Here is a 13,627-nt window from a genome sequence, read left to right on the forward strand (position 1 = left end):
GCTGGTTAGAAAGAAAAGAAAAAACAAAATAGAATCTCAAAAGTGAAAGGGAAAGTAAGGACCAATCAACTTTAGTTCATTTCTTTCTATGAATTAAAGCATGGATGTGACCTAGTCCTGGGCATCCAGCGGTTAATAATCCAGAGAACATCATTGTCTACATATCTCATTTTCAATGGGACGTTCTGGAAAAAGTTGCAGAGGTTATTGCTTTACAGAATTTCAATTTGACAAATATTGACTCATCACCCTTGTTGGGCCCAGTGCAATAAAGAACAGAGGAATCACAAGGGAGAGATGTCCTATAGCCATGGTCTGAGATACTCTGACTTTATGTATCTACACTTTTTGCATATTTGAAATTTGGGAGGTACTCGGTGATGTGGGCCCTTCTTCTGCCCTGTTCCAAGAACGGTCACTATCACTGAATGACAATGACTTTAAGTCTCTGCTTGCCTTTCCCTAAAGGTGTCCAGAGCTCTGACCTATACCCTGTATTCCTACACATTTTCTGTGACTGAATAAGTAGACGGTTTCCTTTATCACATGCTCAAAGAGCCCAAGGGTGGGCATGGTAGCTAACAAGTTAGCTGGACATTGGTGTGCAAAAAGAGCTCCACAGTTTGTTTGGGCAGAGTTTAACATCCTTCGTTCAGTTTAGAAAACCACTCACCTGAGTATGAATTGGAGTAGCCTTGACTGACGTGTGACAAAGTCTGGAGTGGCTCAGGAAACAGCAATGAAGGTGGTGGTCATATCTCTCCCTGTGCTGGGTGCCACGTGAAGGGCTCTACTGGTGTATGAGCCAGTAGCTTGGAACGTGTACTAACTGGAAAGGGACACGCTGGCCACCGCTTTTGGAAATACCTCCTGGTGTGGCTGGTGAGTGCAAGCCTCCCACTAGGCTCTTTCTGGCTGCATAACTTGGCTCCCCCAAGGCAGACTCTGCACTGCCTCTTCCTCACTCCTCCCCAGGACCCTTCACAGGACCCAGCTCACGGGGACCCCATGATGATCCATCAAGCTGATTTGATTCTGTGCATCTCAACTCAAATGATTCTTCCTGCCCGTGCTGTTTCTAGGAGATGGAGCCAATGACGTCAGCATGATCCAGGTGGCAGACGTGGGCGTGGGACTCTCAGGCCAGGAGGGCATGCAGGTAAAGACCAAAGGGGCTGTCCTGGGTGACCAAGGGGTCCCCACACTGTGAGCTGTGCTGGCCTTCTTGTGGGCTCTGTGCCACAGAGCTAAAGGGTTGGACTTCAGTACAACTGGTGCTCTCCTTCTGCTAAGCCAGTGGTAGGATACCAGGTGGCAGGTGGCTCTTCATGTTTATGAAGCCATGTGCAGTGAATGTGTCTATAAGTGTGTTTCTGTGAAAAGGTGGGATGGAGCGAGGCACGGTGAGTCATCGCCTTCCTCTGGCTGTCAATGGTTCGTCCCTCGAAGGCATTTTTTACTGCTCCTGAACATTAGTGATACCATTTGAAGAATGGACTTTGCTGTAGGACTGTTGTATCCTGGTGTCACTATAAAGATGGAGTGCAGCCATCCTTGCTCATGTGAAAATTTATTTCTGCATTTTTCATTTGCCACTGTGTTGGTTCCTGACATGTGATCCAGACAATGAACAAATGAGTTCATTAAAAATGTACTTCTTGGGACTTCCCTGACGGTCCAGTGGTTAAGATTTCACCTTCCAATGCAGGGGGTGTGGGTTTGATCCCTGGTCGGGGAGCTAAGATCACACATGGCTTGTGGCCAAAAAAACCAAAAACATAAAACAGAAGCAATATTGTAACAAATTCAATAAAGACTTAAAAAAAAATGGTCCACATCAAAAACAAAAAAAAATCCAGAAGAAAAAAGATGTACTTCTTTTGGATGTAACATTATAACAGTTGCCGACATTTGATTAACTTTTGAGTCACAGTATTTTTTAACTTGGTGGAGACTTTCAGGAACAATCTATCCAGTTGTCTTCTTTTAAAAATCAGGATGTTGGTCACTGTTTGGTCACTGGTCGATCTCACTGATGCATTCAGTCAGTAATTAGCTATTGAGCACTCATGTGCCATGCTTGTGCAGGCTTGTTGATTTTCTCACTTGACACTGAAATCACAGTAAGATGGAAAGTCCCGAGCCAGAAGCACGGTCGCTCCACCTCGGGCCCATCCTCAACACCTTCTTACTCTCCTCCTGCCCCTCCTCTGACTTCTGTTACCTTATTGTACATTTTTCTTCCTCCATGAAATTGAAAATAGAGCCCAGCTTGGACTCATCCTTGCCTCTTCATGGTGCCATGTACATGGGGGAAGCTCAAAAAACATCTGTTGAATGAATGAACAAAATAGTTAATTCCTTCTGATTTTTTCAGCATTGCCTCCTTTGCATTCATTTCCTAGACTGAAAAGCTACCCAGGGCAGTGCTTGTAAACCATGTATGCAGAGAAATGCACCCAGTGAATCCACTTTGTCTCAGAGTCTCTAAGGTTGAGCATGTGGGTGAGGAGGGGCGTGAGCTGCCCCCACTGCATGGCCTCGGGGTCTATGAGCCATGAAAGAGGTGTGGGGATCAGCCAAGCTGTAGGGCTCCTATTGAGACTTGGCTTTGAGTGGACGTGACTTCTGCGTGGGTTGTAACTGGATGCTTCTGTATTGTTTAAAGCTATACTTCTTTTTTGAGGGCACATTATGTAAGATGGCAGTAAGACTGGACACCTTTTCTTACTGCTCTAAGGGCTTAGGTTACCCAGGGGAATGTGGCCCTGTTTGCATGTTAGTCAGTCTGATAAGCAAAGGGACATTGTGCAGAGCTCTCTGGGAGATGCACTGTGTGGGGCGCTGTGGCCACAGGGGCCCGAGGAGTCCAAGCTGAGTCCCTGAGGAAGAGTGAGGGTGATTGCAGCTCCCCAGCTCAGCCAAGGTGGGAAGGGTGTCCAGGGCAGGGAGACAGAGGGGACCAAGGAGATTCTGTAGCTTTGAGATGCTCAGTCTTTGTAGAGTCTTCTGGTCAACCATGTTTGTTGTGCACCCCATGGGCCAAGCACTGACTGGGAACTAGGGCTGCAGGGTGATCACAACATCTACCATCCTGGCTCTCACGGGATGTTCAGAAAGACCAGAGAGGGAAGACAGAGAAGTATTTTAAACTTACACCAGTAGTCATAATTATAGTGAGTGCTGTGAAAGAGAAACACTAGTTTCCCTGTTGAGGATGTGACGGGAGGCTCTAACCCAGCTGGGAGCGTTGGGGAGGCTCCCTTGACGGAGGAACAAGCAGTGTGTTTGGGGTGTGGAGGTGGAAAGTTGTGGCCAAAGGCTGGAGAAGCAGGTAGGGCCTGGAAGGAGGGATCTATCTGCAGTTCTCAAGGGTCGGGGCTGCTTCTCAAAGACCCCCTAGGCCTCTCCTTAACTCTGTTTAACAACAACCCTTTGAGTTTTTAGACTGACTCCATTGAGGACAGGGACCCTGTGTGATGGTGTCTATCTCCAAGTCTATGCCTGGCAACTGGAGGGTCTTAATACATGATTTTTGAGAGGATGAATCATGGAATAAATAAAGGAAGGAAGAAAAGATGCACAAAGCCCTTGACTCCTACATGTTGACAGGAAGAGGGATAAAGACACTTTTTGCTTTCAGATCCTTGTGTTTGGGTTCAGAAAGCAGACATTCTAAGGCTTCATTCTTTTCTGTCATGCATAACGATGTTATTCTGTTGCACAGATGGGACAACATCATCACCTACTCTTTTCCAGGTGTTATTTAAGGAAGTCCATAAAATTTGAAAAGCAGACTTAACATTTTTGTGTGGAATAACCCTCAAAGATAAGCAGAAATGTATGGAAAAGAAAAAGCAAAAACTTTAAAAATCCATCAATTCCATATATTTGAAATCTTAAATGAGTCCTCTAGGGCGATATCCCTAAACTAGAGTGTTGTTGAGATTGGATTTTTCTTAAATGCAGGCGTTCATCAGGGAGATGGTGGTACAGCCAGCTCAGACTGGATTTCTCCGTCCATGTTGTGCCTTGTGTTTGGGGGGAGATGAGACAGACCTTAGGCGCAGTGAAGCGGCACCAGTAACGGGAACTCTCTCCCTTTCAAGGCAGTGATGGCCAGCGACTTCGCGGTGCCCAAATTCCGATACCTCGAGAGGCTCTTAATCGTTCATGGACATTGGTGCTATTCCCGACTTGCCAACATGGTGCTGTACTTCTTCTACAAAAACACAGTACGTATTTGGTGCCGGTGTCGAGGATTTTTGATGTGAAAGGCCTGAGATTCACAGGACCATCACCTGAACGTGGCCGGAGGGCTACCCCACAGCCTCCCATTGGTCCCACCCTCCTTGACCTTTGTGGATTTTCCCCAGGCCTGGCCTGGTGTTGTACCCTGCAGGCTCAGAAGTCTTAACTCACCTGCACCTCTGAGGATGGAAACAGGTAGATCCAAGGAGAACATCCACTTGGAGCTTTATAATAAGAAGTAGAGTGACCACGAGGTCCAGGGGTTTGCATGAGGTCATCAGCCAGTGAGTGGCTGAGGCTGCATTCAGCCCCCATCCATCTGACTCCAGCTTCCAAGCCCTTGACCACTCTGTCCCTTGGTCTCTAAGGAGTGGTCTGCCGAGGTGCCCACAGACAGGAGTGCTCTGATTGGTGCTCTCTCCAGAGCAGGCAGGGGATCAGAAGATGAGCAGGAGTGTGACTTGGCAGTCCTGGGTTAGCATGAGAGGACTCAGCCAGGCTGTGATCCTGATACCGAGCAGTCTTCGAGAAGCCTTTCCTCGTTGCCCTGGCCGACATGAGTATACCTACTCCTATGGCTGCATTGTTGCTTCTGTATTTGTCAACCATAAGCATTGTCACATTTTACCATAGTTTTCTATTCAGGGTACTTGCTCACTAGACATTGACACTGTACTACAACTTACTACACTCTACTACAACACCTAGTCCACTGCACCATCTCAATAGATATGCAAATAAAATAATTTCACTTGTAAATCCAGGATTAAGATGGACTGTCCAGGGACTTCCCTGGTGGTGCAGTGGTTAAGAATCCACCTGCCAATGCAAAGGACACGGGTTCGAGCCCTGGTCCAGGAAGATCCCACATGCTGCGGAGCAACTAAGCCCGTGCGCCACAACTACTGAGCCTGTGCTCTAGAGCCCACGAGCCACAACTACTGAGCCCCCGTGCCACAACTACTGGAGCCCACGAGCCACAACTACTGAAGCCCACGCGCCTGGAGCCCATGCTCTGCAACAAGAGAAGCCACCGCAATGAGAAGTCCCATGCTCTGCAACGAAGAGTAGCCCCTGCTTGCTGCAACTAGAGAAAGCCCGCACGCAGCAACAAAGACCCAATGCAGCCCAAAAATTAATTAATTAATTAATTTTTTAAAAAAAGAAAAGATTGTTGAGAACCAGTCAATGAAGTATGTGGAATGATAAAAATTTGATTGTGACCTAAACTGATTTCATAGAAAATTGTTTATTCAGATACAGATGGGCTTTGATATAGCAATTATGGCATTGAAGCTTTGGTGTCCAGATTTAATAAAGTAGAAACAATCGGAAAAAAAATGCACCCACCCTGGGCCAGTGGGAAGGGGATGCCAGCAGGCGCCCTCTCCAGCCAGCTCAGTCTGTAGTTGGCCCTTCAGTTAGGGCATTCCCAGACCTGGCTGGCTCAGGACAGTTCTGTCTCTCCAGGGACTCTGATCCAGGGCCCTGGTCCTTTCCCTGTTGACCCTAACATTTAATTCTTAGTTCTTTCACTACTATGTCCTTGGCAGACAGCTGTATGGCAGCCATAGTCCTCCAGGATGGACCACATGGCCATTTCAGGACCCTACCCTACTTATAAGTGAGGTATAGACGTTCTGCTGAGAAGTTGCTGGATTGCTACTTGTCCGTCTTGCCTCTGATAGCTTGTGGTTGAATGTACAAACAAGGAGACAAAGTAAACTCTTGGGGTAACTGACTCTGCAGAGTAGTCCCATAAACCTACCCTGCTGAAATCCACAGCTCCAAAGTCAAGATCATCCTGTAGTCTTCTGAAACAAAATCAAATAAATTAAAAGGTTTATTTGTTTATTTCTAATTCCATTTTAAATCTCCATGTTCACTCTGAACTACCATCAGGACAGCTCTTATGCATGTTCTTATAGTTTGTTCCAGAGGCTTAGACCCACCTTTCTTTTCCCATCTCCCACCTCCTCACTCTCACCCATTTTTTTGAAATGTCTTCTAGCGAATTAATACAGATATTCAGGACCAATCATGGCATGTCTAATTTTATAAGTTAGGTCCTGGAAATAAATTGAGATTGGGTTCTGCCTGGGACTCAGTCCACACAAAGGTGTGCCATGCTGTCCCTGACCTTGTCAGATCACTCCCCTTTTTTCTGACTGCCTGGCATTGCTTCCCTAGCACCCCCACTCCCCACCAAGCACACAGTTGCAAACCTGGAGGGTCCCAGCTCCCAAAGGGGTAGGAGGGTGCTTTGAGTAAAGGTGAGTGGGGCTGGGCAGGGTGGAATCCTAGCCCTGTTTCTTTCATTCATTAGCTGTGCAATCTGGAGCGAGTTATTTGCCTTCTGTGGATTTTGTTTTCTTTATCTGAAAGCAAAATAAAATGGAACCCGGGAATTGAACTCTGCTCTCTGTAATTCCTAATGAAAATTTCTCAGATTGAGGGGATGGCATTCAATATTTTCAGTTGCAGATGAGGCCCAGAGTGGCCGCCTGCAATGGTCACTGGCTCCTGCCTGCCACGGTGAATCTGTCCTCACGGAGGGGACAAGGAAGGAGAAGGGGTGCCTGTTTTTATTCTGTATAAGATGCAAAGCCTCTGTTAACAAGTACTTAATCTACTTGAGAAATTCGAGGATAATCACTCTGCCTCCCAAAGTGAGAAATTCATTAGTTTTAGGAATAAGTTGGCCTTCCTTCCAGTAAAGAGCAAAGAAGAAAAGTTTCCATAGCAACAGTGGTTTGGGGAGAAGGCTTTTGGGTACTGCAGTAAAAAAAAAAAAGTCTCAGGTATCTAAGTACTTTTCCTCCTCTTTGTCTGACTCCACTTGCTCACTGATGACTCATTAGGCTGTGCCTGAGGAGGTGGGAGAAAGAAAAGCAGGCGTGGGTGTGAAAAAGGGAAGAAAGTCAATGAAAAAGCCAAGTTTGTCAGTTTACAGGGTGGAGGGGAAAAGTTGCATTAAGTCAAAAATTGAAACAAGTCCTGGAGGATCTGTGTCATTAGAGGTGATATCAGTGTAGACTATCATTTTTTCTGATCTTTGGAACAAGCCATTTTCATGTCAAGAAATCCGAGCTCAGAGAGGTTAAGTGACTGTGTCAAGGTCAGAAATGTGCACAGCAGCAGCTCCAGAACCCACACCCAGGCCATTGTATGTGGTGCACAGCAGAGAATGTTCTTCCCGCATGGCTCCACCAGGTCACGAGTGGTTGAACAAGTTGGGTTTGTTACTCATACAATGACTATAGTCCAGTCGTTTGACATCTTGGACCTCAGCTTACTTTCCTCTAAATGGGGTGAGCACACTGGCCCTGCTTGAGCCTCAAACAAAGGAAATAGCCGTCCTGCTGACAGTAACGACCACAAACCACTGATGAGCATGTCAGCGTGCAGGAAGCTCTTGTGAGTACTTGAAGGTGCATTAGTCATTAATCTTCACCACAACCCCTCAGCCAAGTACCATGGGTGTGCCTATTTCATGGACAAGGTCACTGAGGCAGAGAGGGGCTAAATGGTCTGTGCCAGGTTGCACAGCTAATAAGTGTAGGAATGCTTTGCAATTGCTAACCTGCCATGCGCCCCATATAACATCAGGCCACGGATGTTCAGTGATCAAGTAGTAGTGGGAAGAGGTCCACCCAGCTCCTCCTACTGCGCATGGGAGGAGGCTCTTCCACCTCTCTGGACCTCATTTTCCTGTTCAGTGTAGCTGTAGGGACCAGTGATAATGCCTGTAGCTCACCCACCAACAGTGCCCGGCAGATGCCAGGGCTCAGTAAAGGCAGCGATGTTGGTGTCACCATCAACTTTACCGCCATGCTTGTGTGTGTCCTCCCCTCCATGCGAGTCAATAATTGCACACTGTTCCTCATTAAAAGAGGGAGGCAGGATCCAGGGTGTAGCCCAGGTAGGTTTGGTTTAGTGTCACAGAGAGGGGCACAAGGAAAGAAGCCTCATGATGGGTGATGTATCCAGCCAGCCCTCTTGAGATGGGAGCCACCCTAGACCCTGCCAGACCTTTGTTTTGTTTTCTCTTACGATCTGTGGCATTTGGGCCCAAGACTCCATCTCTCCAAGGGCTGTTGGTGGGAATTCCCAGCTCCCAATGCTGGTCTTTGATGCTCGAGGGATCGAGGAGGGAGGAGGAGGGGGAGGGAGAGACAGAGGGCACCAAAGTGAGGGCTGTCTTTGGAGACAATTTCTGCCTATAAATTTAGTATTTACAGTCAGACGCTGCAAAGCCCTCAGCTCCCTTGGACGAGATTCTGCAGGGCAGCTGAGAATTGCTTTTTCCCACTCTTCCCTTGATCGCAGATGTTCGTGGGCCTCCTGTTTTGGTTCCAATTTTACTGTGGCTTCTCTGCGTCCGCCATGATTGACCAGTGGTATCTGATCTTCTTTAATCTGCTCTTCTCATCGCTTCCCCAGCTTGTGACTGGGGTGCTGGACAAGGACGTGCCGGCTGACGTGCTGCTGACCAAGCCGCAGCTCTACAAGACCGGCCAGAACATGGAGGTGAAGCCCCCCTTCCCCCCACCCCATCTCCTGGCCCTCCACGCTCCACATCCAGCTCCTGGAAAGTTCAGGTCCCCACAACTGCCTTTAAATGGACACCCTGGGCAGACAGAGAAGAACAAATATCATATGATATCAGTCACGTGGAATCCAATTTTAAAAAATGATATATATGCACTTATTTACAAAACAGAAACAGACTCTCAGATTTCGAAGACAAACTTATAGTTACCAAAGGGGAAACATTGGCGGGGAGGGATAAATTAGGAGCTTGGGATTAACATACACACACTACCATATATAAAATAGAGAACCAACAAGGACCTACTGTATAGCACAGGGAACTCTACTCAATATTCTGTAATAACCTATATGGGTAAAGAATCTGAAAAAGAATATATATACGTATAAATAAATCACTTTGCTGTACACCTGAAACTAACACAACATCATACATCAACTGTACTCCAATAAAATTTAAAAAATAAAATCTTCCAAGAAAAAAAATGGACACTGCGGAACAAACAATTAAAATTCTAGAATCTGACCAGTGGGCGGAAAACAATGAATTCTGTCTCTTGACTGCAATGCATTTATTTAAGTAGACAGTTGATTGGTTGTGGTGATGGTATCAGGGGTGTATGTATGTGCCCAAACCCATAGAAATGTGTACATTAAAAGTGTGTGGGTTTTGTATATCAATGTACCTAAAGCTTTTTGGGAAAAGAAAAAAAAAAAGAAAGGAAGATTTTTTAAAAAGTATACTGAGGTGAAAACTGTCTTTACACCAGGAGTCTCCAGGACCCCAAGGAAAGCCCGTTTGGAATCTAAGTCAAGGTCACGTGGGATGACTGCAGGCAGAGCAGAGATTTTTCTAAAATACCCCCAAAGAAATGTGATTTCCTTTGAATGGGGATTAATGGGAAAATAAACCCATAGGGAAACCCTGGGAAGAACAAGTGAACACAAACAGATGATGTAAAATACATGTTTACATCAATGCATCACATAGATTGACATGCTAATTACCAGCTGTTCCTAGCTGGCCATTAAAGAAAGCCCTGTGAGTGCTTCTCTTGGGCTGGTTGGAATTATAGGAGTGCCCAGGGAACGGATCCCCGCATCTCCCACAATGGTCTCTCATTCGGAACTGATTTACTGAAGAGTTGACTTTCCCACAGGCAGCCTGGGGTAGGTAGGGGTTGCTGAGGGTCAGGTAGATGAGGAGAGCCTCTGCTTGTCACCGCTGGCACCAGCAGCTCAGAATTCTGCAGGGCCAAATACAGATTGGAGCACCCAGATAAGGAAGACTTGATTAGTCCATTTCAAAGTCATTTTTTGCCCATGGTAGGCAGCTTTTTGATTTTAACATTAGGAAACACCCATGATCTAATTTTAAAATAACTCACTTTTAAGAAATATTCTAGCAGGTCCACCAACGGAGGGAAGCAAAGCCCTGACAAAGTAGACGGCTCAGGTTGGGGCAGATGCCGGAGTTTCATGCACTAGTCCCTGTCTAGGGAAATTCCTTATGGGATTTAGAAAGCGTTTTCATCTTTCTGCTGTTGACTGAGAATGCTGTAGCAGGCCTTTTGGGCACAAATGCTCGCAGTGACTTACTCAGCCTCATGTGCCCCTGCAGGCCTTTCTGTAGTGTTTTTTCACCAGCCCTTCACACTCCAGGATCTCCCTCTCCAAGGTCCTGAATTAGCAGGTGTCCCTGGGGTGCTTGACTTGTGCCTTCATGGCCCCCATAGGTGACGGAAAACCATTTGAAGAGATCAGGCCTTTCCTGTAATCTCCGTGCTTGTTTTTGTGTCTCAGGAATATCGGCCTCGTACGTTCTGGTTGAACATGGCTGATGCTGCCTTCCAGAGCCTCGTGTGTTTTTTCATTCCCTATTTGGTAAGTTGGCACCTGGCCCAGCTTTTCCCACCACCTTTATCTGGCGACACACAGACACAGGACCTCGCTGTCTTTCAGGCCTACCACGACTCAGACACAGACATGTTCACCTGGGGGACCCCCATCACCACCATCGCGCTGTTCACCTTCCTCCTGCACCTGGGTATAGAAACCAAGACCTGGGTGAGAGCTGTGGGCCTGATCCAGAAGGGGGCTGGTCTGCGATCTGCTCACTTCCGTGCACATTCTGTGAGATTGAGCAGAGTTTTGAATTGGGGGCTGGGGGGGACTGCAAAGCTGGCCTCACTGTGATGAGAACAAAAGCAGATGCACAGGCCGGCCATGCCCACGCAAGCCCAGGGTGTGGGAGCAGCACTTGTCCTGGGCAGCACTGGGCACCTGCCTGCCCAAGCCCCTCCACCCCAGCTCTCCTTCCCCCTCCTTCCCTTGGCACCTGACTTCCATCTCCCCACTTGTGTTCAGGCCGGTCCACCAGTTCTCAAGGCTCCACGCCCCACCGACCACCCTGTTCCCACTACGCCCTCTTACATCCTCCGCTTGCAGAGGACCACTGCATTTTTGTTGAGATAAAAGCCCTGTCTTTCTTTCTCCCCCTCAGACCTGGCTCAACTGGATGGCTTGTGGCTTCAGTATCCTTTTATTTTTCACTGTGGCTTTGATTTATAATGCTTCCTGTGCAATGTGCTACCCTCCATCCAACCCCTATTGGACCATGCAGACGTTAATGGGCGACCCTGTGTTTTACTTCATTTGTCTCATAGCACCCGTCGCCGCGCTGCTGCCCAGGTGGGTATCAGGGACAGTGGCCTTTGGGTCCCACGTGGGCTCTGACAGTATTCTCCTTTGTTGTGTTCCTGTACTGTTTGAGTCTCAGAAGCTCAAAGGCCCCACTGCAGCAATAGCTGACTGTGTTCTATATGTTCTTTCCAGATTGTTTTTCAAAGCCCTGCAGGGGAGCCTTTTCCCCACCCAACTGCAGCTGGGACGCCAGTTGGTCAGAAGGTCCCCCAGGAAACTCAGGGCTCCCAAAGAGACCTTTGCTCAGGGACACCTCCCAGGAGAACCGAGGACGGAACCGTCAGAACAGAGGAGTATCAGTGCCTCGGGGTCCTTCTCCCAGGACTGTAGCTCGCAGGTGTTTTGGCACTCACAACAGCCGGCCTGCTCCCCAGAGGCCAGCGGGGTGCCCAGCGTGGTGGACATGGGTGTGTCTCTGAGGGAGGACACCCTGCTGGAAGGCCTGGGCAGCCAGACCACGGGGTCCTCCTCACCAAGGGAGGTGATCCCGGAAGGCTGTCCAGGGGACTCCAAGATGAAACCCACAAGTGCCAGCAGGGCAGCTGCCCTGTCGTCCTTCTTCAGCCTGCCCAGCCTCAGCTCACTCAACTGGATTTCCTCCCTGTCTCTGGTCAGTGGGCTGGGAAGCGTCCTACAGTTCTCCCAAAGTGGTTTACAGATGGACAAGCGGGACAGCGAGTTCCTACCCAGCCCCCCGCAGCCAGACCAGGACCTGCAAGGCTTGAGTGGGCAGACCACGGACTACTTCTAGGACCTCCTTCCAGGGACTACAGCTGGTGGTGGCAGCAGTGAAAACCTCGAAATGCTTTTTTTATAACATAGATGTTAATATTATTTATGTTTATTATTTGCACAGAAGAGTTCTAGTGAGATGTATTTTATATATTTCCAAGGCTAACACAGGAAATGAAAGGTACCAAAAAAAAAGTTTATTTTTTAAAATTTCTAACTAGAGTATATTGAAAAGAAAAATAAGAGCTTTATCGTATATAAAAGTTTAAGGAAGAGAGACACTTGAGAGGTGGGTTTAGATTTATTTTTTCATCTCATTTTATAAGAAAATGCAGTCTGATTGGTTTTCTTCAACATGTGTGATGTTTGCTTTCCCCTAGTGGAAACGCGTGTGAGCACAGTGAACCCTGGGCGGGTGTGGATGATGTGAGGGGAGGTGACGGGCATGCACATGGCCCCAGCAGAGATCCCCACTGTCTGTCTCTCAATCCCACCACTGGGAGGGTGGGCTCTGCTTCACCAGGAAAGGGAAAGTGAGAACTCTGGGAAAACACACATACACACACACACACGAAATTCATTCCAACATTCTACTCTATGCAGGCATTTGGTAAAGACCACCTGTAGGTATTATAATTCCTATGTAGGGTCTCGCCTGTTAAAATCATAACAAGCAATAAACAACCTTCACTTTGCAAAGAGAGCGTGTCGGGTTGCCACTGTTGTGTGGTATTATTAATACGTGACCTAATGTTACCGAATGCAAGTTCATGTGCTTGACACACAGTGAGGCCAAACAAACCAAAACATCAGAGTTTGGATCAGAGAAATGTTCATTGCAGGGCTAAGCAAGGAGAACGGGTAGCCCGTGTTCAAAACTACCCCAAACTCCCCAAAGGGTTTCAACAAAGCATTTTTAAAGGCCAGGTGAGAGAGAGACGTTCCAGGGTCTGTGATCAGCTGTGCACAATTCTCTGATGGTGATCAGTCCTTAGGGCTCACGATCATCAAGCATTAATTTCTTCCTTCTGGTGGTGGTACCAGCATCTGGAAAACTCAGGAAATATGCATCAGATACTATCATCTAGGTACTTCAGAGAGGAGCTACAGCAGAGAATATGGGGGAGGGGTCTGTCCTGGGAAGACCCCGTAGGGTCCTGCTCGGTTACACTGACAGAACATATTCTGAGTACTCCAGGGCACTTCCTCATGGCAAGTCCTTTTAGACCCTGTGGAGGAAACAGCTGGGTGACATGCAAGCTGCACATTGGGACACTGTGACATGGGCTACACCAGCTCCGTGCACCAAGAGGCTGGACTCTTTAGGTTTTTGTCTTATGAGTCATTACTTCTGTCTCTAAACAGAGAAAAAGAGAAGGAAAATATTATA

The 13,627-nt window shown here is 47.5% G+C and overlaps 1 protein-coding gene across 1 annotated transcript in view; it reads left to right on the top strand.

Moving 5' to 3' along the window:
- ATP10A (ATPase phospholipid transporting 10A (putative)) overlaps positions 1 to 12,938 on the top strand; it is a 181,854-nt gene extending 168,916 nt beyond the window's left edge. Inside the window, 8 exon segments of the mRNA XM_007179130.2 lie at positions 1,083 to 1,159; positions 4,110 to 4,235; positions 8,581 to 8,781; positions 10,606 to 10,686; positions 10,765 to 10,869; positions 11,306 to 11,493; positions 11,638 to 12,152; positions 12,155 to 12,938. Of these exon segments, the coding sequence (XP_007179192.2) occupies positions 1,083 to 1,159; positions 4,110 to 4,235; positions 8,581 to 8,781; positions 10,606 to 10,686; positions 10,765 to 10,869; positions 11,306 to 11,493; positions 11,638 to 12,152; positions 12,155 to 12,297 (1,436 nt within the window). The 3' untranslated portion in view covers positions 12,298 to 12,938.
- Positions 12,939 to 13,627: the final 689 nt, after the last annotated feature.

Source organism: Balaenoptera acutorostrata, chromosome 3 (genome assembly GCF_949987535.1).
Source record: "Balaenoptera acutorostrata chromosome 3, mBalAcu1.1, whole genome shotgun sequence".
NCBI lineage: Eukaryota > Metazoa > Chordata > Mammalia > Artiodactyla > Balaenopteridae > Balaenoptera > Balaenoptera acutorostrata.